The sequence below is a fragment of the Acartia tonsa genome, chromosome 1 (genome assembly GCF_053477335.1).
Source record: "Acartia tonsa isolate MP-2025a chromosome 1, ASM5347733v1, whole genome shotgun sequence".
NCBI lineage: Eukaryota > Metazoa > Arthropoda > Copepoda > Calanoida > Acartiidae > Acartia > Acartia tonsa.
The window spans coordinates 34608039-34632902 of NC_137260.1; the positions used below are offsets into that span (position 1 = coordinate 34608039).

A 24864-nucleotide genomic window follows, 5' to 3' on the forward strand; every position below is an offset into this window, starting at 1 on the left:
AGTTTCTAACACACTTTATTTAAAATAATATGACACATTTTAGACATTAAATAACAATAAATATTAATATTATACAATTATCACAAAATTTAATCAAACAACATTCTACAAGTACATTATAATACATACTACTGATCATGAAGGGAGAAGACAATGAATGTTAAATAAATCTACCCAAAAAAAATCGTAAGATTAATTCGTTATCTATGATAACAGATTGAAAAGCCAGTGTAACACTTGTAAAATAGGGGGCGAGCAATTTATATTCTAGAGTTCTACTAACAATATTTTAATTTGAAAATTTGATTGAAAATTAAATTATCCTATTATATAAAGTATTATTATATGTATGTATAAACACAGTTTAATTTTTTAACTTTCTTTATTGATGGAATACATATGTTTCTCTATAAAAATAGATCATCAGTTCCAATTAAGATGTATAAAGTAAGAGTTAAAAAAATATATGTCCTTGCATTTTGAATCCTTTTAGTAAGCGTTTTTTGTCTGTCCCGAAGGATCTCTCTAACCGCTGAACCGATATTGTTCTCCTTTACAGGGAAGCTCCTTATAGGTCCTGGGAAGGTTTTAAACTATTTTTTTTACACTTTTGAAACTCAAATTTAAAATGGGATGAGGTCGACTTTTCCCCCTCCTACCTTAAGTACCCCTAGAGGCTTCTAGGGGCGTAGCCGATAGTGGTAAACAAAATGCCTAACCCATTTTAAATTTATTTTATTTAAGAACGGCCCTGTAGGTCATAGGAGTTGGTGATTAAAATGCAACTATTCAAAAAATAATTAATTAGTAGATTAAAATCAAATTTATGTCCTCTTTCAATAATATTTAATAACTTGATTATACTCTGAAATTTTGTTATTAGAATCCATTTAAAAAACCTGTAGATATATGACATTAAAAAAATGGTAATTTTTTTTTACTTTTTAGCATATTGAATTGAAAGATCTTGTACTATTTTAGGGTTATTGGGTTATTTGGATATTTAGTTCTAACTTTAGGTATTATTAGTTTAAGTTTTTAATACAATAAGAAGAAATAATAAGAATAGAAAAACAGCCAACAATATCATTATACATTTCATTTTTCTATTTTTACTTTGGTATTTCTCTGCTTTCTGTAATTCTTTTAGTCCGGATTCAACCTAAAAAAATAAATATTCTTTTTATTAAAATTCAGTTTGGACACCTTTTAGGTTAATAAAACTCAGCCGTCACTAAGAGACAGAAATGAAAATCAACTTTTAAAATATTACGAGGATTCTTATCATCCTACACCTTGTACATGAATGATAAAAGTGATATAATAGTTATTTCTCGCAGGGGGGGGGGGGGGGAATTAAAAAAATAAGTGGTTGGAGGGGGAAAAAATGTAAAAATTAGGAAAACTAAAAACATTTTTTCCATCCCCCCCCCCCCCATCCTTGGTGAAAAAAACTAAAAAAATGGGTGGTAGGAGGGATAAAATAAATAAAATATAGAGTTCTTTAAATATTTTTCCATTTGGTGAGAAAAAACTAGGGGGGGAAAAAATTTTAAAATTTGTAGCAGGGGAAAAAAATAAATCTTGTGCAGAATATACACCCCTGCCGCGGATATAAAATGACAATTATAAAATTAAAACCAATTTTTTTAGACTCGAGATGCCGAAGGCATGGGCTAAAAACGGATCTTGGACAAAGTAGCTTTAGACAAAGTAGCTTCGGACAAAGTAGCTTCAGGACAAAGTAGCTTTAGATCAAAGTAGCCTCCTAAGGAAAGTAGCCTCCACTGTTAATAAAGGTCATGGCCGCAGCGCTCGTCCCCCTGGCCTGCCTAGCCCTAACCAAAAAATTGTAAAAACATTTTTAAAAATTGTAAAAACAATATCAAAAATTGTAAAAATCTATCAACAAATTTTTGCAAAATCCACGAAATTCTAAACCACCTGGTATTTTTCTTAAATAAATGTTCTAAGGCTAACATAGGTTAGGTTAGATTAGGTTATAGGCTAGGGGGCCGAGCGCCCGCGGCTAGGCAGGCCAGGGGGCCGAGCGCTGCGGCCATATTGGAGACTAGTTTTCTAAAGAAGCTACTTTTCTTAAGTAAATGTTCTGAAGCTACTTTGTCCGAAGCTACTTTGTCCAAGATCCCTAAAAACACTGGTCTAAACTTAAAGTTGTAGATTTTTATATTCGTAGAAAACAGGATATATTACAATTCTAAACATAATATTTTGGTGTGGATGAGAACTGGTTCTAATCCACAGGATATTAATCGGTTTTGAATGAATACTAGAAAATGATTACCTTGATACTTGCATGTTCGATGTTAAAATCAATTCTATCTACAACCTCACCCTAAAACAAATAATAATTTTAATCTATCTACTTTACATGAAATTATCTATCAAGATATCCTACTATCTGTCCAGTATACCACTAACTAATTGCTCAGATACCATCTCAAATATTTTGTAAAAATCTTAAATATTTTCTATCAAGCAAAGTTTGTATTAACTCTCTATTTGCTAGATTTCTAACTATCTATCCAGTATCTACCTGTTCAGACAACTATCTATCTACCGGTTGTCTACTATGTATCCAGTATCTACCTGTTCAGACAATTATAATCTACTGGTTGTCTACTATGTATCCAGTATCTACCTGTTCAGACACCATCTGAGCCAGATCTCTAAATATCGAGTTTAAATCTTGAATACTTTCAACAATATGGCCAATTTCTTCCTCACGTTTTCTTAGGTATCTAAAATAAATATTTTTAAAAAGAAACTTTAGAGTACTAGTTGGTTAACACGTAGCTCATCCGCACGTCATCGTTATAGGTTCCAATCTAAAGACGTTAAAAGTGGTTGCTTCTCCTGCTGTCATGTGCACAACATAAATAGTTAGAATGGGGGGAATGCCTTGGCCCATAAACAGGCGCAACTCATTACCATGCAGTTAGGACTTTTCAGACAATGGTTGGGCAATCAAAGGGTTGGTTGTCTGTTGAATGTTACTTAACCTAATATCTTCCAGCAAGCGTTAGAGTATTGCATCCCATTACAAGCGGATGATGCCCTTAGGTTCTCTAGATGATCACTTAAAATCGAAGGTGCATTTCTTTTAATATAATAAGGACCTAAGGATAATATGTATTAGTGTAGCAGGTGTCCTACTTCCTCATAAAGCGTGGAAATCATAGTAGCAGAGCAGAGATGGGGAGAAGACGAGAGAAATTCAATCCTAGTATTCCAAGACTGCTAATGATTTCTTACTTGTTATTTTGATCAATCATCATGATATCTTGTTTGGTCCATGAATTCATTGGTTCCGTTACCAACAACCCATCATCTTCCTCGCCACCTTGGAATAAATCATGTTCTTGTTATACAGAAGTTTTTGCAAAAAGTTATATGATAACAACGCATTAGAATATAATTATGTTTATAAGCAGGATAATTTATACCCAACTAAAAATTTCCTTACCGATGTAAATCCTGAAAAACAGTTGATTTCAACCTATAATTATTTCCATTTTACCTCAAATTTATTATTACATTAAATCGCGTGTTGTCTACACAATACATGTATCTCAAAGTCACAAAACATTTTAGGCTTGTGTATTTTAACTTTGTGACGGAAATGACATAAGGATAACATGCCCTAATTATACCCTAGTTACAGAGTAGCTGCGTTATAACAAGGATGTCAACATAAAAGCGAAACACTGAAACGGTGGGACAAACGGACATTAACACTTGTATAGTGTCAGAACTGAATAATCAGAACATAAATGTATAAGAATCAGATCAAAATGTAAGTAAATTTGCTGAAAAACTGCTTGATTCAGGATATTGTTTAAGGACATACTTACATTTTTAGGACTTTATTATAGAGTTGCTTTGCTTATAACATAAAACTTTGTTGTCCCAGGAATCAACATACCAAAAGTCCGACCAATCGGATGATTAAATCACATTAAAAATTTGTTGTTAAAAAAGTAAAAAATCAACATGTTTAAAATGGACGTATGGACACTCTTGTTATGATTATAGAGTTGCTACGCTTTCTAAATCGTACCTAACTACTAAAGGAATCACCGTATTAAATCGATAGGACAATTCTAACATGCCTAAATTAACGAAAAAAGCTATCCGTTTGTGACGGACGGACGGACCTACCCTAATTATAGAAAAGCTTCGCTTTTAAAAAGTGTAAAATGTAAATGAAAATACCTTGAAAGGAGGAGAAATACTGTTGTGATCTTTCTTCTCTGGCTTTCATTTCTAAATAATATTCAAATAAAATGAACAGCACCTAATCTATAAAGCGTTAAAAAATGCAGTCCTTTGAGTAGACAAATATAAATATTATGTTTTGTGCACATTTGAAAAATATGATATCTTAAATCATCAAAATTTTAATATTTTCTGTTATAAACTTGCTTCTTAGATATTCTCCTTGGCTTACTCTAAATTTTCCTGTGATATCTTGCAACCTAAAAGTAGATTAAGATTTTTATTATTTTATTTGGACTAGTTGAATGAAAAAAATATAGAATAAATTTCAATTTTATGTAGTGATGACTTAAACAAAGCCTTTGATTCTGAATAATATGATCTTCAACATACTAGGAAATCATGTATTAATATTTGTAACACGTCAAGATCCTGTCAATGGGTGACTTATTTGAAGTATTTAAGTAAGCTTAATATTTTACGGGACAGGTCTATGACTTATTTGTTTTCAGAGAGTAAATCCACCCTTCTTCAAGATAGGACATTACATAAAAAGAAACTTCCTTTACAAAAAAATACATTATATTGGTTATTAGAAAATTGTCTTATTTTAAAGATCTTACAATCAACACCGCCCCTAGGCGTCTTTCAGTCCTTGGATACTTGAATTATATTGTACTAAACCTATAGTATTCATTTTTTGCTTGAAATAGTTAATTGATAATTTATTTTATTTTTTATAATACTATGCAATTATCATTTATTAATGTAGATATTAAATGTATATGTTGTTTTGTCACATCAAATATTTGAATTTAAAAATTTACCTATTGACTAAATTGATAACAATATTCTTCAGTATAATTCCTTCTCTTCCCTGGGTAAGATGTGAGTTTTGTTGTAGCTGCTTCAATTGACGTTGACACGTACTAAACATCTAAATATCAAAGACAATTATGTCCATAAGAAGCACAACAAAAGCAAGCAAACAATATTTTGTAGAGAACAATAACATGAATTAAATATGAGTTTAGATAATATATGATGTGTTTACGTTTAGGTAATTGTAAGGGGGGTGGTAAACTGTTGTAAACAATTTTATTTAACCAAATCACCGCGAAAAATCCTTAAACGCCCCACTGAAAAGAATAATAGAATTGGATGCAAACCGCTTGTAAAACTTTTAACATGTTGGCCAATTTGTACTTTGGTGGCCAATTCTGAATAAAATGGTATCAGGGAAAAAGGAATAAGTAGTCGTTTACAATTTTGAAGTATGTGCTAACAATAATCAGTATTACACTAAATAATTCATGCTAAATTAATTAAGTTAATATCCTTATAATAAAGTAACAGGATATCTTTCTGTCTGTTTGTCTGTACTGAAGGATCTCGCTAACCGCTGGACTGATCGTTTTCTCCTTTACTGGGTAGCTTCTTATAGGTCCCTGGAAGGTTTATAACTAAATTGGGGAGGGTACCATTACCCTCCCAAGAGAAATCGCCCGTAAAAAAATTACCGCCAACCAAAAATAAAATTGGGTTATGGAAATCAACTCCCCCTCCTCAAGAGCCTCAAGAGGCTTTAGGGGCGTAGCAACTAGTTGTTAATAAAACACAAATAGTAAAGTATGAGTCCTGTTAAGTATGTATTTTCCAGCGTACAAAGTAAATAAGGGAACGTAAGTGTGACACTAGTTATAGAGTAGCTACGCTTGAAAATGGAAGGAAATGAGAATTGAGCAATATCTTATGCCTGAATCTTTGGCATGGTCCAGCAATAACAATATTGTAAAATCTTAAACAAAATTTTCAAGCAGGTAAAAATATAAATTCTATGAATATTTTTTTTTATTTTTATCTTTTAACTTTTACATCTCATACTTTTTAGATTGGTAAAATACTTGTTTTCTTATTATAACATAAATGGGCGTCTTAGTGGGTAGTGCCTTCACCTTCCTTAAAATGACACCTTGGGGAAATTATTGATATGCCTAGGTATGGTTGTATCTAATAACGCTTAAAAAGAACATTAGACCAAATTTTAATATTTTCAGAGCGAAATTTTTTATAGTCGAAAATATTTAAACTATCTACATATGCTACAAATTAGGGTTGGCAATCCGAATCCGGGATCCGCCCATTTTTTGGAAATCCTTTTTGGAGATCCTTCAGTACTAACTTTAAAATATGCCCATTTTTTGGTCAATTTTGGAATCCGAATCCAGAATCCGTTTTTTAATAGCGGATTCGGATTCTTAATTGGTAGGCTAAAATTAGCGTCTTGAGTTTTTTCTTTCAACTCCCCTTTTTCGAAGGCAAAGATTATCATCATTATCTATAAAATCTTTTAAAATCCGGTTCGATTCTCGGTAGTGAATTATAGAGAACACCAAAAACATTAATTTTTAGGACATATGTAGCACTTAATTTTTTTAATTTTATAAAAAAAAAGCCTTTTAAAATATTGCTAGAATCCGGAATCCGAATCCGGGGGAATCCGCCATTTTTTGAACGGATTCTTGTAGTAAGAATCCAAATCCAGTCCAAAACTTTGACGGATTGCCATCCCTAGTCTAAATTATTCATTATTAATTTAAAGTGTAGTACAGAAATGCTATTTCCCTTTAAATTAAGATACGATTAGAATATAATTTTAAAAAAGACATTCGTCCTTTAGTTTATACTTTATCCCTATCAATTGTGCTTTTTTAAAAACACAATTAATTTGAGTTCTGACTGAATCTTTTTTAAATCTTTGACCCTAACATTAAAAGAAACTATCCATTCTGCTTTATTTGACTAAAAAGTACTAGATTTGTATAAAAAGACAAGGAATAAGAAAAGAGAATAATGCATGACTTGCAGTAGAAGAGAAAAGAGTCAAGATAATAGACAAAGTAATGTAGACTGGGCACAGGCATATATTTTTACCATAATTATGAAAAGTATTTTTTTAAAAAGGACAAATGCGCCCATAAGTAGTGCAGCTTACAATTGTACATACGAAAAAAAGAGTAGATTTTAGAATTTGATAATACTGTGTTACACATAGAATTATCTAAGTATCATAATCAAGAAATATTAAATGCAAAACCTAGTCATTTTACGTAGCAGTGCAGGTTTGAAGTTGGTAGGAGGTACTTTCCCATGTCAAAGAATAGCTGTAAGTAAGTTGAATGACCAACTTCTGTCAAAAGCAAGTTTTCTTTTTTCCGTGTTTTTTATACCTCATCCACTTTCCCCTATTCATTCATTTGCTTTTCCCAAACATTTTTTACCCCTAATTTTAACCTTTTTTTATTTTATTTCTTTTACATTACTTTCACTATTTAAACGTTTTTCAATTTTTCTCATTTAGACAAAAGTATAGGTAAACTACCTACTAAAAACAAATAACATAAAATGACATCCATTAAATAAAAATATGACTAAAAAGAATCTTAGGCTGTACACTTTAGAATAAATGTTTCGGTCTAGTCTTTTTGCCAATCTATGTGCCCTGTGATTGATTAGGATCTTCAAAAGGCTTTAAGACCTTAAAATCTATGTAAAATAAATAAATTTGGAGTAAAGCTATATGTTGTAAGCAGTTAAATCTTAGTAAAGTCAATTTGTAAGATGCACTAAGCTTCAAAAATGAACAGATATTCTATAAAGTTTTCCAGATGTTAGCTTGTATGAAAGGAGGACAATATGATTAATAGCTGGCGCGATTATGTTATATCATTTGAAGTTTTGGTGTTTTTCTATTTATAATACTTTTCCTCTACTATTATAACTAGGTAGGTATAATCAAATGATTGGTTGTTTATGCGGACAGTTCGCCACAAAATCACATATCTAAATACACAATAGAATATCTTTAGATGTGGCCTCATTATAGAGAATATTTAGGTAAAATTCTTGTTTTTAGTAGCGAAGCTACTCTATAATTCGAAATGTCCGTCCGTCTGTCCGTCTGAGACAAAGTGGGGGAAACGTGATTTTCTCGGCTCCTATAAAAGATAGAAAGCTGAAATTTTTAGTGAAGATTCTTATAACATATGCACATCTAATCTATACATTGTTTTGTCCATCCGTTTGTTATTTGGGGTGCTAGATCGATTCCTACATTTTCGTGTTTTTCTGATTTTCTCAACTCCTTTTTAAGATAATGGGCTAAAATTTTCAGGAATTGCTTAAATTTACATTTTACATTTTTTCCTTAAATTTTATTACGATTTTTATATTAATAGGGGTGCTAGATCGATTCCTAGAATTTTAGGTTTTCTATTCTTTTCTCAATTCCTATTCAGGATTTGCGGCTGAAATTATCAGGGATTGAATATGCTCATATTCTACATATTTCCATCAAGTTTCATAAATATTTGTTTATAAATTGTGGTGCTAGATCGATTCCTAGATTTTTCATTTTTTGCGCTTAAAAGGTTGCGTGATTTTGAAGTTTTTGTCATTTCCCTATTTCATCAAATATATAGGATGACACTGGTATATTGTAAATATATTCATAATATACATTCATAATTTCTGAGCTTCGCTACTTATGGATGCTGTCATCCTTGTTCTTTAAGTAATGTATCCCTGTTCCTGGCAACTATTTGTATGCATTGCCGGTCCAAAAATTGGCAACAACAAAAAAAAGTTTGAAGCTCCAATGCAGAAAGTTGGTACTTTCTATCTTTCTAACAATTACCCAACTTTCTATCTGTTTATCACTATATTTTGATAAGTTAGACATCAATAAGAATATCATTAAGGCAAATAATAAATAGCCAATATTCAAATGGAATCATTTCCACCTGAATTTAAAGTATTCTAAGAAAGGTTTGTAAAAAAATTGACATCCATTAAATTCTAAATTCATGGGTGTGTTATGTCTGATTATTTGTAAATATAAAGTAATATAATATTAGGTGATGCCCTTTGCCTTCTGCTCTTTCTAATGCAAAAGAAATTGCATTTTTTTTATCTGTAGATGTCTAACTATGTTGAGTATTATGACGTATGAGGGGATGTACAGACAGACTGGAATACGAGTATAGAGTAGCTCCGATACAATTTAATAATCAATAATGTAACAAGGTATTTCTAAAAAATACACATTTATTAAACAATTAAAACTGGTTAGAAATAGGCAGATTAATGGGATTATTATTATAGGATATATTTAATATGATATCAATTAAAGGCTTGGATGTCCTGTTTCTTAGTTAGGTAAGAAACGACGTACTTGAACACGTGGGAAATATAGATACCGCCAGCCTAGACATATAGGCTTGTATCTAACCGAATGCAGACGGGAGGAAGCGTATTCACTCTTTGGCCTGCAACAATCAACTAGCCCTCAACACAGCAGGATGGAGTATAGTAGCGGTTACAAGTGGAGGTCTGACTCAGCCAGAGAAGTATAGGAATGTGAACAGGGATAGGGATACATAAACTTGGATGGTGAATACCACACTTGCCCCCTCTGAGGGAATATGAAATATTCCCTCACAGTTGACCTGCACGCCGGCTTCTGCGGGTTGATGTTGTACTCGCAGGTTCTTCGATTGCGGCCATAGCCCTCTCTACGATATCAACAGGATTGGGTTCAGAGGAAGTAGGATCTTCTGGAGCTGCTGGAGGCTCTGGAGCAACAGCATTCTGGAGGGCCAACATGCCCTCACAGGGAGCCGTGGCTACTGGATCTTCAGAGGCAGCGCCAGCCTGTGGATTAACAGGTAGATCAATTCCAGATGGAAAGAGCTCACTGATTTGAGCATCGAGCTCTGTGTCACTGTTTTCCTCTGCAGGATCCAGGACCTCTGGATTGCCTTCTCTATCGGTGGGCCTGTACTCATCAGAGCACTCAGAACCGCCATAATGGGAAATCAGCTCAACTCCATCATCATCTGGCCGGGGTACGTCCCCAGCGGGAAGAGGTGCCTCTATGGTCGCCACATTCTGCCCAGGTACATTCATTACATTACAACGAGTATTAATATATTTAATTACCCTGTCAGAGTTTTGGTCTAACAGTCGACTAGTGGCCTCAATAACCGTGGTCATTCGTGATTTTAACTCAACGGTCGAGTCCTCAGAGACAGTGCGAATTTTTTCGCGCAAAGTTTTGCGGTTCCGCAGTAATTCTGCGGAAATTTCAATAAGGCGCTTGCCATGTTGTATATATGCTTTCTCAACAAATGAAGCATTGCTAGCAATTTTAGATTCCAGACTTCTCTGGAAGGGGAGAAGAGCTTCCTCCATTGCTTCTTTTACAGTGGAGGATAGGACTTTTTTCCATTCCTCAGCAGTCACCCAAAAAGCCTTAGGCTCACTTTTACTTTCTGCTAATGTCTCTTTCTTTTTAGGGGGTAATGGAGGCGGTTGAATTTCCACCTTAGCCTTTTTGGCTACTGGGCCGCCGCTGCCTGTTGGTGTTGGCGGACGTTTTTCTACCGCTTTTGGGGCAGATTTTACGGCGACTACCTCCAATTCAGGTGAGGCACTACGTTTTGGTGGCGATTCCACCCGATTTTTTTGCGGTTCCCCTCCCCTATTTTGTTCCATTAGAGGCCTGGTCCTAGGCCTGGCTTTATCGGAATATTCGTTGGCCTCTAAGTTTTTAGCCTGCCGCAATTTTTCTTGCAAGTCAAGGAGTTCCTTTGGAACATCTTTTCTCGCGGTGCGGTAAACGTGGATCGATCTTGAGACACATTGCAGTTCACTGAGGTTTTCAGGGTTGCGCGGCGGTTTTACACGCGGCTGATACCTGTTTTCATCAGGTTCATAGTAGGCTTCCTCAGGGCCGCCCTGAGGATAACCATGATTGCTGTCATAATAATAGTCCTCTTCATTGTAAAAGGGTGCCTCTTCATATTCTCGACGGTATGAAGAGTGACCGGCCCCATGGGAGTGGTGAAAACCCCTTGAAAAATTCCGCCTGGGATATCCTAAAACAAAAATAATAAACTTAAAATTAAGGGTCATTAATTCCTTATACCGAATAAGGAAATATTTTTACAAAGACGACCTTTAGGGACGACAATCTTATAGGTATATATGTTTGATACAGGTCGTCCGTTTTTGGGGATTAGTTTTCCCCATTATTTGTAAAATCCCGCAATTCGTGTGTTTCACTCGTACCTCCTTCTTTGTACGCGTGAATTTTGGTGCAGGCTAATATGTAGATGATAAAAGCGACGCATAATAACGACCCTATTCCTGTAAGGATGGCTGCTACTACAAGCACTATATGATACCAAGTACTGGATAGAAAATCAACCACCTTATGATACGTTTGAATAAACCAGGAGTCAGTTATTTTTACTTCAAAATTATTGGAGTCTGCGGCAAGTTGGCTGAGGTATAATTCCTCGGCACTTTCTGAGAAATTAGTTTTTTCTAGGCTTTGCCAAGAATGATATAGGAATAGGCTAATCGGTTTATCCATAAGATATTGGTTTACATTTAGTATTTGCATACCCTGCCCTTGATTACCAAGGAATTTTCCTTGGTACAAATGTAAGAAAATTGGATTTTCGGAACATTTAGTTGGGGTTAAATGGGTGGTGTTAACCAATCTGCGTGAAAATGGTGATATTCCCATAGTCTTATTATTGATTGAAACCGAAAAATGATCCACAAAACAGGGTAAATTTTCTCCCAAAGAAACATTGATTTTAAGACTATCGCACTGTATTACTAAATCCAGCTCACCGAGCGCCCTAACTAGTTTTTTACGATGAGTCTGAATACTGCTTTTAGACAGAAAATGGTTCTGTAAACAGCGAGTTTCGGGGACAATTAATTTGTTATATTGTTGGTAGGAATAGAAAATCTCTAGTGGTAACATGTCATCTTTTTCTTTAGCGTTTAAGAGTGGGAAATATGGTTTTATAGAATTTGTGAACCATACCATTAAGTTATCAATATTAGTTTTGTAATAAAATAATTCGGGAATTAGACTTTCAAAATGTTTTTTATCTTTAAGTTCTAGTGCTAGAGTAATTTGGGGATCGATCACTAGATATTTTTGGGCACCCTGTTCTCCTTCAAATGTAAACAATGAAATATTAAAGATGTCTACCGTTCGCCAAGGAGAAGTGAATTTTTGTGCGCTATCAGTTTTATCATCTGAGATAATTCTATCGTAGCCTATTCTCAGATTGTGATCTAAACAATTGTTTCCCACCCAGTGACTGCCCAGGTAACAGCCCGCTTTTGTTTGTAATAATTCAACAGGCTCAGCCTGGACCCCTATTTGTTTTTCTTCAAATGTCCCAGGGATAAAAATGCCGTTAATGTTTACGCCGTTTCCCTCGCAAGCGGGGTCGATGCCGTTAAGGAGGTCGTTGGGGTAAGTAAGTGTCCCGTTTACCAGGAAACGCGTGTATGACATCTGGTGTTCATACACTGAGACTGATTTCCCTTCAAAGTTAAATATTTTAGTTTTGGACATGGTGTAACAGTCTTCATAAGTTACGAGGTTTGGTATCTCCACGAGTGCTGGAGCAGCGAGGTGTATGTGGCTATATCTGCCACAATACCAGTAATGAGTACTGGTTCGGAGGTGGCAACGAATTCCAGGTATAATTTTTCTTTCAACCTTTTGCAGCAGGTGAAATTGTTTTTGTTCAATATTAGTAATATTAAGAAACGCAGCGCATTCAGAGATTTTCAAACGCGGATTTTCGTTTGCTACACATTGAGTCGCATCTATTTGTATTATTTCGGACGCATTTGATTTTGCCAAAATAATAAAAAGCCCCAAGAATCCCAAAATAAATTTACCTCGAGCTCCTGGTGCCTTTGCCAAATGATGCTGCATTTTATTTTTATGCTTCTCGTTTTTCTCTGAAATATGTTAATTAGTTAGTTTTAACATATATTTTTTTTGTTTATTTTCGTTATTATACATACGTAGATTAAGCTATATACATTTGCCACCTTGGTTTTATATAATTATACATTCTATATACATTTTATTTCTTCCTTTTAATTGGGTTATGCAGTCCGATTTGGACATGTATGCGGTTATCCCCCCCTTGTGACCTAGTTTTTCTTTCTTCTTCTAATATATACTTGGGTACTATGCTTTGTTTGTTAACGTTAATAACCTTTTCAGGGCTGGATTGTTTGGGTCTTTGTGCGAAGAAAGAAGCCTCGGACGGGACGGTTTCTTCCAAGAAACTATTTTCGACGTGGATTTGAGGACCGGATGACCGATCTGCGCCAGGGGGTTCTTGGTCTTTGGGCTGTGACTCAAATGGTGAGTTTTTTTCCATTATATCCCCTCCCCCATCACAATCCACCTCCCCCTGGGGTAAATCCTGACTAGTTTCAGGGTTTCCTTCTATAAAATCGTCACCATCGTTATCTAGGTAGGTAAAATCGTCATTTTCCATACCTTTATTATCGTTTATTTCGGTTTGCCCGGTATTATCTATTGTTAAGGTTATTTCCTCAGACGGGACGATTTCCTCGATAGGAAAGACGTTAAAGGAAAGTGTTTCCCCCAATAATTCTATTTTAGAATCTATTTTCCGTATTTTATCTCTACTAACAACTTGGTTAGTTTTTATTGGATTTGATCCAAAGGGACTGAGTTCAAAAAGGGCCTCTGAGAATTTTTTTGTTACAATAAAAGGACCCCCATAGAAAGATTGCAATTTTTTACTGACCCCTATCTTGACTAGGTTAAAAAATGCAAAGACCACGTCGTTAACGAAAAGGGGAGATGAAGCCTTCCTAGATTTATTTTGAAACTCTAAATAGATCTTAGATTTTTTGGAAACCTGTGCAATAATTTCTTCCAAATTTTTTAGGTAGCTTAAGTAAGACCTGCAGTCAATGTCCTGCCTTTTCTGCAAGATTGGAGAAAAGAAATCGAGATTGAGAGTTGGTTGTCTGCCGAACATAAGGTAATATGGCGTATACCCCGTTCTTCTAGACGTACTAGAGTTAATTACAAAAGTGGTCAAAGCTAATTTTCTTGCCCAGTCTTTACTTTCGAATCGGTCATCGGATCTTAGACCTGCATAAATGCTTTGGTTATGCCTTTCACATGGGTTACTATTAGGGTTTCTTGGGGGAATAAGTTTAGTTTCGATACCTAGTTCATCCATAACTTTTTTGAAAACTTCCCCAGTAAAATTTGTTCCCCTGTCACTCCTCAATGACCGAAATAAGCCGTAGATGGGTACCACCTGTTCAAGGATGACCTTCACCGTGCTTTCCACGGTGGCGTCCTTGATGGGGTGAGCGATAATGTACCTAGAGAATAGGTCAACTAGGATAAATATGTAACGGACATGTTGTCCTTGAAAATAGTTAGGGGTTAAAGGACCGATAAGGTCTACTGACACCTGGCCAAAAATCTCGTGACTAATGGCTGAATGGGTGATAGGTTGTTTGTGTTTAGGTACCTGCCCTATTTTTCTTAGGCAGGTAATACAATTTTTGATGCGTGATTCGACAAACTTATTAATTCCTATAAGGAAGAATCTTTCATTTATCTTGCGTGTTGTTTCGTTAACCCCCTTGTGACCTATACTATTATTATGTGCCAATTCAAAAACTTTATTATATAATCCAATGGGTACGACGGGTCTTTCAATGAATGTTCCATTGCTAAGAGGTTGTCTAAATATTAGAAGTCCTTCCATAACGTATAAATGTTCTATTAATTTAAAAAGGACCTCTTTCCGGCCGGTTAGTTCAGCTTTTTCAAAACTCGACAACTTCTTTTTTTCGAATATCCACCTACGAATTTCAGATAATACTTGATCTTTTTGTGTTTCAGATTGCCAAACATTGTTCACACCGACTTCCGAAGCCGAATGTAACTCAAAAATCTGGTCTTGGTATGGGCAATCCTGTTCATAAGGATCCAAGGTAAATGAGCTAGTACATTTTTCACAATCGGTTTCCTTATGTTCTTTGCATAAAAATTGCCCTCTAGATAGATTGTCGGCATTGCAATGGTCCCTACCCTTTCGATGAATTACTGTAAAGTCAAAACTTTGGATGAAGAAAATCCATCTCAAAGTTACACCATTTATTGTTCCTTTTTGCCATTTTTTGTAATGAACTAAGGAAATCGAATCTGTACGCACAATAAAGTTTCTGAATCTTAAATAATGAAGAAAGGTTTTAAGAACAAATACTAGACATGCTAATTCGCCTTTATAACTTGGATAATTTTTCTCTGCCCCGTTACATTTTTTGGAACATATTCCAATAATTCTTTCTTCCCCCCCCTGGTTTTGGCTGAGAATTCCAGCGAAATAACTCGTAGAAAAATCTACGTCTACTATAAAGGGGTTAGGATTATCCCACTGGGGATAGCCTTTACTTATAGAATTTGAGAACATATTTATGAAATTTTCCCAATCTTTTGATAGGGAATTGGTCCATTCGATAACTTTATCGTTTCTGTGTTCGTCTAGGGTACAAGAATTTTTTGCATAGGCTGGGAAATAGGCCCTATAATAATTGGAGAAGCCCAGGAAACGCTGGAGTTCCTTGCCTGTCCTGGGCCTGCTCCAATTTTTAATTTGTTCTAAATATTCGGGGTTCATTTTAAGTCCTTGGGAACTGACTATATGACCTAAATATGTACATTCGGATGTGAAGAATTTACATTTGGCTAGATTTAACTTAAGTTTTGCTATTTTTAGGACTCCGAAGAGTTTTCTGAGATGTTTCAGATGTTCCTCAACATTTTTTGAGAATATAATAAGATCATCAAGGTAAGAAATTATAAATTCATATAAGCCAGGGATAAGGGTTAGGACTCTGTCCATCAAGTGGCAGAAAACACTTGGCGCGTTACACAGTCCGAACGGCAGTTTCTTGAAAAGATACTGCCTGTTAAGGGCTGTGAACGCTGTCAAGTGTTTACTTTCCTTCGAAATGGCTAGCGCATGGAATGCGCTAGTCAAGTCGAGGGTGGTAAATACATTACCAGTGCCTAATTTTTCTAAATTACTAGAAATCAGGGGAAGGGGCCAATTAATTTTTCGTGTTACACTATTAAGCGCACGAAAATCGATAACGAACCTAAGCTTGCCTTCCCCCCCAGCCGTTGGTTTTTTCTTTACCGCAAAGATTGGGGAGGACCACTCGCTGTAGCCCTCCTCAATGACGCCCCCCCTTAGCCAATTTTCAATTTGTTCTTTTAATTTGGCTTCGTATAATGGGTTTAACTGAATGTTTCTAGCCTTAATAGGTTTAGCCCCGGGGATCAAATCTATTTTATACTGTAAGAGATCGCAGTTACCGATATCGGCATCGTCAACCGAAAATATATCGAAATGATCAAGGCATAATTTTACTACCTTTTCCTTCATCCCTGGGTTATTTTTGATAAGATCACTATTTTCTAAGTCTAATTTTTCTTTAATGAATTTAATTCTTTTAAGAAGTGTAGTTCCTGACAATTCATTTATTTGATTAATACTTTTATTGCAGGAATTTGGGGAATCTGATTCGAATTCAAAGCAATATCCAACTTTAACGTTATCCAATAAGGTAATATTTTTTCCTGCTAAATTGACAAAATTTACCCAACATTCTCCCTTCTCATTTACATTATAAATACCCTCCATAAGCATTAAGCCGTTATGGCTTGTCATTTTAGAATTATTTGGGGATATATACAGCTTCCTATTTTTCTGATGAATAGGAATTGTTATCACCGTTGTATTCCCCCCCGGCGAGAATGTTGTTTTCTTTGCTAATTTTACGCATGTTTTATTTTGTTTTAATGTCCCAGTCCCCCCCTGGTTACTCCAATTTATTCCCGGGATAAGGGAGTTTTGTTCCGTATGAACATTATTTGTAGGAATTAAGGGTATGTTTTTACTTTCTTCAACTATATTAATTGTTGAATTTTCTATGGGGATTTGCTCGCCAGTGGGGAGCTCAAAGGAGAACTTATCTAGTAACAAATTAATTCGATTAACTTTGAGAAATTCATATCCTAGATTTATAATTTTAGACGTCGTTTCAGGGATATAAAACGTTTCTTCGAATATTTTATCTGACCCATCAAAGCTGAATTTTAAACTCACGTGTCCTATGATATTTACTGGTTTTAAATCTACAGACAGAGCGCTAAGATTGGCGGGGGTGAATGTGATTTTGTTATCATCTAAGATTTCTTTAGAAATAAGGGACCTAAAGTTGTTTCCTGTATCCACTAAAGCGTGTTGCAGGAATTCCCCCCCCACGGGATTAAGAACTTTTAGTTTTGCACAGATAGGCATTATAAAATAAATTATATTTTTAGTCGAAGCCTAAGATGCATATTTTCCAAGATCCCCACCTCAGCGGTTAGACGATGGTAATCCTCACACAGAGACTTCCTGTGTTCCAGGTATAGTTGTCTGTCGAAATTTTTTAAATAATGAAATGTTTTAACAATATGGTTAATTGTTAAAATAATTTTATATAGCTTTCGGGGTTTCATTAAGTTTTTTTATCAAGCGCTTTTCAGCTCCAGAAATTTCTCAATAAGCATGAGAATGTTGATAGTTCTAAAGAAACTACTTAACTTTAATACGGGTCCTTATTTATATACTTGGATATATGATAGAAACCTATCGGAATAAAACTGAACTAAAAAGTTTTCGAAAGATTGAAGAGCTACAAAGTAGCTTAAAAATAAGTGTTCAGCTTGCAACTATACCTGGAACACAGGAAGTCTCTGTGTGAGGATTACCATCGTCTAACCTACCGTCCATCCTACCGACTGCGCCAAAATGACGTATGAGGGGATGTACAGACAGACTGGAATACGAGTATAGAGTAGCTCCGATACAATTTAATAATCAATAATGTAACAAGGTATTTCTAAAAAATACACATTTATTAAACAATTAAAACTGGTTAGAAATAGGCAGATTAATGGGATTATTATTATAGGATATATTTAATATGATATCAATTAAAGGCTTGGACGTCCTGTTTCTTAGTTAGGTAAGAAACGACGTACTTGAACACGTGGGAAATATAGATACCGCCAGCCTAGACATATAGGCTTGTATCTAACCGAATGCAGACGGGAGGAAGCGTATTCACTCTTTGGCCTGCAACAATCAACTAGCCCTCAACACAGCAAGATGGAGTATAGTAGCGGTTACAAGTGGAGGTCTGACTCAGCCAGAGAAGTATAGGAATGTGAACAGGGATAGGGATACATAAACTTGGATGGTGAATACCACAATTAGTTTCCTTATCCTATGTAAATTATCTATCTAGTAATATCCACCATTTTTCTATTTTCGTACCTATGTATCTATTACTTTCATCTTTCTGTAGAACACCCAGTTAAACATGTTTAGTTATTACATTTATAATCAAGATATTTCTATTAACCCTACTACATATCTTTCATCTATTTATATATGTGTTTTGTTATATACAGTTCATCTAAAAATTGATCTACCTATCTATTTTAATCTATATAGACCCTACATGCCAAAAATTTACTTCTCTTAATTTTGTGTTTATTCCTATTAATTTTTAACAGTCTACCTCAATCGGTTGAGATACAAAAAATGCCTTAACCTATCAATTTCTTATCTATCTATCTTTTTTATCTGTCTATCTGATTTGAACTCTGCATGCAAAAAGTTTGAAGTTAGTGAACAATCTCTTCAATGCACCATCCAATGATAAGGTGATATGTTATCCAAAAAAATATTTTTACATCTCATAACCATTTTGACCCATCAACATTTAATACTAAAATAGAAATGAAACTTTGATAAGATTAATACGTGGGCTAGTTATGTGTGTTGTTGGTCCAACTCTTTAAACAGGAATTTTAATTGATATAATGGATTTTGGTCCTTTTCATGGCCCTCTCTCTTTCTCTTGATAAACTTTTCCTTTCGTCCTCTCTCCATAGCCGTAGTAATAAATAGATAAATACATAAATTCTAATTAAAGAATCATTAACTATCATTATTTGATGTATTTTCTTCCTTAAAAATATCTATTTCATTTTCAGCAGTGCTGTGTTTGGGAGGGAGGGGGGGGGGGGGGGTTAAGCGGTTGTTGGTCCACTTGTTGGTTCTAAAGATTGTTAACATTATATTGAGCTAATGAAAAGGAGAGTTGACTGTAGTCAATGCAGTTTCTATCCATTTGTTTATGTATCTATCTATTAATATGTGTTGCGTATTGGGACAATGACAAGGAGAGCTGTCTGTAGTAAATCAATGCAGAATCTACCAATCTGTTAAAATCCATCTATCTATTATCTGTGTTGTGTATTAGGCCAGTGGAAAGGAAAGTTTCTGTAATCAGTTAATGCAGATTTAATTCATTTGATTATTTATCTATCTATTTGTCTATGTATTGTATTGATGAAAAGAAAAGTTGTCTAGAGTCAATCAATGCAGATTAAATTCTTTAAATATACCTAACTATCAATCTAACTATTTCTATTTAACCCTCTTAACATCAATCTAATCAGCTGTACAGACATCTTTTCCCCTAGCATTAAATGTGTAGGAAGTGCTCCTAATAAAACAACAACAAAAAAAACAAATTTTAAGTATCCCTGAAAATTTTTAAGTCTATGGATGCAAAATTTCAGAGATCTGTTGATTCAGACAAAAAAAACATTGATTTTTGTAGAAATTCCATTTATCTATCTTCCACAGGCTTGAGATTGCAGTAAGTATATATCCCAGACCCACTGACATTTCATAGAATGGTTACCCCCTCCCCATGCGTTAATGTATATATACACCCATGAAATGTTACAGCTTGTATTACATTTTTAGTATACACTATCATTACTGAATTAATATGTATCAAATAAGAATTAAATCATTACAAGGAACAATTTTTACTTGTAAAAATATTTAACCTTTTTTTAACCAGAAGCTATATCACAGTTTTGGTTATATTTTATGTATAGTTGGTTCTATGCATTAATATTTGCTTGTCCCTTCAATTCTTAAAAACATTTATCACTGTGTCCCCAATTCTAAAGTTTCAAGACTTTTTCTAGGCAAGAAGCTTTCATAATTATATTTGTTTGCATTCTTATTTATGCATTATCAGGAATAAGGTATACACCATTTTCACAAAGACATATTTGTAGTACATGATGATTAACTTTTAGTAGAATTGCTACATTGATTTAAAAATAGGTACTTAAATATAAATAGGTAATTAAATATAATATTTTTGTTTTATTAACTAAGCATCAAACACTGATATTAATAATCAGTCATCGTTTATTATGATTTTTGTACCTTATTAAAATTTATTTAACATTAAAAAAGCTAGAACAATTTCTTAAATTCTGCATATATCTGTGTCTTTAATTCTATTTCTTTCAGCTTTATGATTTAGGTCCAGTTATCTTAGGTATCTTAGCTGACATAAGAACATGCCATGATATGATATCCAACTTCTTATTTAAGTGAATATTTGTATGTCACATATGATATCCCTGACAACTATCTGTGAGAATAATAAATAGTATTCCATAAGAGATGCATTATATTACATTATGTATGGTTGCTGTGGTCTATAAACTACAATAGTGTAACATCATAGTAGCAGACTAGCAAATGAAGAATTAGTACTGTCATAGACTGTTGTAAGTAGTCTTTAAAAACATATTTATGTTTTGTTCAGAGACTTAAGGACATTTATCCTTTGACATTAGATTTAAGTCTTATTTTTGTAAATATATAGTAATTGTGGGTGATGCCCTCTCTCCAGAGCCTTTCAGGAGGAGAGTGTATCCCTTAATTTCTCCAGGCGGCCGGGTATATACACCCCCATTGTCAAGAGTCTCCCCTGCCCCCCAAACAGCCAAGGGAGGTGTCAATGTTAAGCTAAAAAAGTCTCGCCTCCCTAAAATTTAAGGAGGGTGACAAGGGGGGGGGGGAAGTTCTGACACATTTGCGTAAACCTGGTATATAGGCTTTATCTTCGGACTGGGAGGATAGGTTATTTAAGATAAAATCATTCTTATATGATGAATTTTTCCAAGTTTTAAGAGCTCCAGGCCTCCAGGTGGTCTCTTTACAGGTAAAAATAAAAAAAAAAATTTTAAGAGTTAGAGGTCAACTTATAAAACAAAATATGCATATTTTTGAATGTTATTCACATATTTGAAGAAAAAACATGCATATTTTGTTTCATAAGCTGACCTCTAACTCTTCAAAAAAAAAATTCACTTTTACCTGTACAGAGACCACCTGGAAGGCCTATCCAAAAAATCTTAAAACTTGGGAAAATTCATCATATAAGTTAAGAATGATTTTATCTTTTATAACCTATCCTCTCAGTCCAAAGATAAAGCCTATATACTAGGTTTACGCAAATGTGTCAGAACTCACCCCCCCCCCCCCTTTATCAGTCAGAGGACACTATTTTGACATTTTGAAAATGTTAAATAAAAATGTGGGGGTGCGGAAGTGTTAAATTGGCAAAACCCTGTTCGCGCAAATGGCTATAACAGAACTCTGTCTTTATATTTTCATTTATTCCTGATACAATGACATTATATTTAATATACTACATAAGTACATTTTCTTCCCTTTCATTAAATAATAATATAAAGAACATGCAGGGCAGGAGGGAGCAAAATTCCGAGAGAAAAAAATATCGTGAAAATTATTAATCTGGTTCGTCGTGTTCAAGTTCAGCAAACACAATATCATGCTAAAAACGCTCAAATATTGCAAATATGCTAATAATATTAATGACAGTAACATTATATAATTTTAAGACTATCAGACAAAGATCGTGATATCCAACTATTAGCTGCCACTACATGAATTGTGCAAAATACTACTACTACCTAGTAAACATGACAAAGATACTTTACAATTTGCAGGAATCTGAAGGTATCAGAAAATTAACCGGACGATAAACCCTGCTGCAAAAATTTAGATTTTTCCCCCCTTACTAGTTACTTACCTATTTCCAGCAAGGAAGAGGAAAAATGGAAAAATATTTTCGAACTCTTTATTTTTTCATATTATCCCCCCTCCAGCATATTCTTATAGTTTTTTTTCACGAAGGAGGGAGGGGGGGGGGGAAATGGAAAAAAATGTTTTCAGTTCTCTAAATTTTTCCATTTTTACTTCCCCCCCCCCCTCCCTTTTTTTGCAGGGTCAAACATGCAGAATAAACACCCCTGAATGGTTATTGAAAGTCAAATTGTCCTGATAACACCCAAAAAAAGCAAAGCATAGAATTATAGAATGAAAAAATTATTTTGAAACTTAACAACAGGTAAAAAAAACTGTTTTTTTAAACAAAGCTAAGGGGACTCATATCTCTCCTTTTAGTTTAAATAATATTGGGATTTACTTACCGACGTTGTCTCTTGTGTAAGCTTCTGAATTGTCCTCTCCTCTCCATTCTCTTCAGAATCATCAAAATTTGGTCTGGTAAAACAGGAAAGTTTTTATACAAAATGTACATGTACTTACATACTGACATCTTAACCGTAAAAAACGGGGGAGTTAAACTTCATTCTATGTTTGATTGTACTGCCTATAAATGGAAGTAAACAAGTGTCGCTTCATTATAAATAAAAAAAAATAGGCCTTATAAAAAACTTGAAGTAATTTTAAGTTACATGTTTTTCTAAGAACGTGAAAAGGAAAATTAGAATATTTCTCTTTCTATTAGTTAAATGGACAGATACTTTTCTCAACGATTGTCTCATAGTTAAATGACAAAGTTAGTGTTATTTAATCTAGAGTATCATTTTGACACAGTTTTTGTTTATTTGTTTGAAGATTTGATTTTACTAGAATTTAATTCAGCCACGTCTTAAAACACAAGTAAGATACCACCACAGCCAGCTGCCGTTCCCTAAAGAGTATTTTGTATAAAACAATCCTAGATAAATGTTTTCTATGAAGTGCGTCCAATTCTTCCACTTTTCTCTCAACTCTGAAAAAAAGTAGATGAGATTAATTTGAGATTAATAAGCGTGACTGCAAATAGCGTGACTTGTCAGGGAGGTTGTGTGTTCAAATCCTAGCAATCAATCATAAACGATTATTACTACTGTGACATACATTTTAGAAAACTGTTACAATGCCCACTCAGATCTTAGGTTATTTTAAAATAAGTGGGGGGGGGGGGGTGGGTTCAGTTTGTTTATTAATTGTATGCTACACTAGGCCCTTTGAGGGAAATTACTGAATTGAATTACCTGGAAATTTGATAATTTAGTCCCTCCACCCTACTTGCCCACTGAGGAGCAACGGGCTCTGGATTTTCAATATCTCCACTGGAGTCCTAACACGGCCAATACTTAAATAATAATACATCAAACTCTCATTTCATATCATTATAACGTATGAATAATGAAGCTATATTATATGAAATCTAGATTTCTTTTATGTACACTGCACCGACAACATAAATATTAAATAAATTGAAATTTTTTGTGCTTTCAGTGATGTTTCTTTCTTTTTAGTTGTTTTCATACATTAGATCAACAAGTAAATGACTTGCTGACATTTTGAAATAAAAATAATTTTGAGCATTGGTCCCTGTCGAAGTAAACTAACTCTTGCATCGTCTTGAAATGAACCCCCATCCTTAAAAAAAACATTAGATTATGTAATAAATAAATTGTGTAGTTTATCAAAGTTTGAAGGGCTCCATACAGCTATACTGGAAATATTGTCAAAAGGATGTTCTATTGTACACGATTTCACGTTACGACAGTGGAAATGTTTGTTTGTTTAGCAACTCAATGTATTAGGACTACTTAGTTGTTATTATTCTTAAACTAATCTAAACTCATTACAAACTCTAAATAGCTTAAAACCGACAGAGTACTCACATGAATTTCCCATTAAAAGACCTCTAGCTGTAGCCATTTTAAAAATCTTACTGGACAAAGGTAAATAAACAATAAATTATATACAATAAAAAAAATAATAGATTTATGGATAAATACAAGCGTCATTCTTAAAACTTGAACTAACAAGGGGAGGATTATTTTAATTCATTTTCTATTTCATCACAATGGTCGGTCCATAGATCACCTGTTCGTTAGCGAATCTTCTGCGTTGAATAGAATTATTTCTCATAAACAAGAAGGCATCATAGTGAGATCTGGAAGGTGGCATTGGGAAGTCTAAAACATTAATATGTATTATCACAGAGCACACTGCAAGAGAGGGAATGGGGGGGGGGGGGGGGGGGGTCAGAGGTAAAATCAAAAATTTAGTTTGTGATTAAATTACACAAAGAATTATTGCAGGTTAATAAGTTATTTCTCGCATCGTATTATAAACGGCTTTCCGCGGATATAGAATGTACAATTATAAGAATAAAACCAGTTTTTTAGCCCTGAGGTGCCGAAGGCACCGGCTAAAAAAACTGGTTTTTAATCTTTTGATTGTACATTTTTATATTCGTAGAAAGCTGGATATAATACGATGCTAGACATAGTTTTTTCGTATGGATGAGAACCGATTCCTATCCACCGGATTCGAATGAATATGAGAAAATATTTTGTATGTATTTATATTTTTAAAGAAAATTTTCAAACAGTGTTAAGGACAGACACACAGACAGTATAAATAAATAATAAATCATTGAGAATTTTGAAATTGGTAAAAACTACCT

At 34.2% G+C, this 24864-nt stretch overlaps 1 protein-coding gene and 1 long non-coding RNA gene across 2 annotated transcripts in view; one reads left to right on the top strand and one right to left on the bottom strand.

Moving 5' to 3' along the window:
- The window catches only part of Syx16 (syntaxin 16), a 24987-nt gene continuing 123 nt past the window's right edge, over positions 1-24864 (bottom strand). The window contains exons 2-13 of the mRNA XM_080158848.1: positions 24279-24370; positions 23777-23825; positions 23435-23519; positions 23116-23169; positions 22583-22655; positions 5067-5176; positions 4447-4499; positions 4237-4287; positions 3277-3364; positions 2663-2762; positions 2306-2356; positions 1-1162 (exon numbers count right to left, since the gene is read on the bottom strand). Of these exons, the coding sequence (XP_080014974.1) occupies positions 1031-1162; positions 2306-2356; positions 2663-2762; positions 3277-3364; positions 4237-4287; positions 4447-4499; positions 5067-5176; positions 22583-22655; positions 23116-23169; positions 23435-23519; positions 23777-23825; positions 24279-24362 (930 nt within the window). The 5' untranslated portion in view covers positions 24363-24370 and the 3' untranslated portion in view covers positions 1-1030. The remainder of the gene's footprint in view (positions 1163-2305; positions 2357-2662; positions 2763-3276; positions 3365-4236; positions 4288-4446; positions 4500-5066; positions 5177-22582; positions 22656-23115; positions 23170-23434; positions 23520-23776; positions 23826-24278; positions 24371-24864) is intronic.
- Positions 14917-17679, top strand: LOC145317691 (uncharacterized). The gene is made up of 4 exons (XR_013879067.1): positions 14917-15120; positions 15906-15977; positions 16699-16758; positions 17519-17679. It is a non-coding gene; the product is annotated as an uncharacterized LOC145317691 (long non-coding RNA).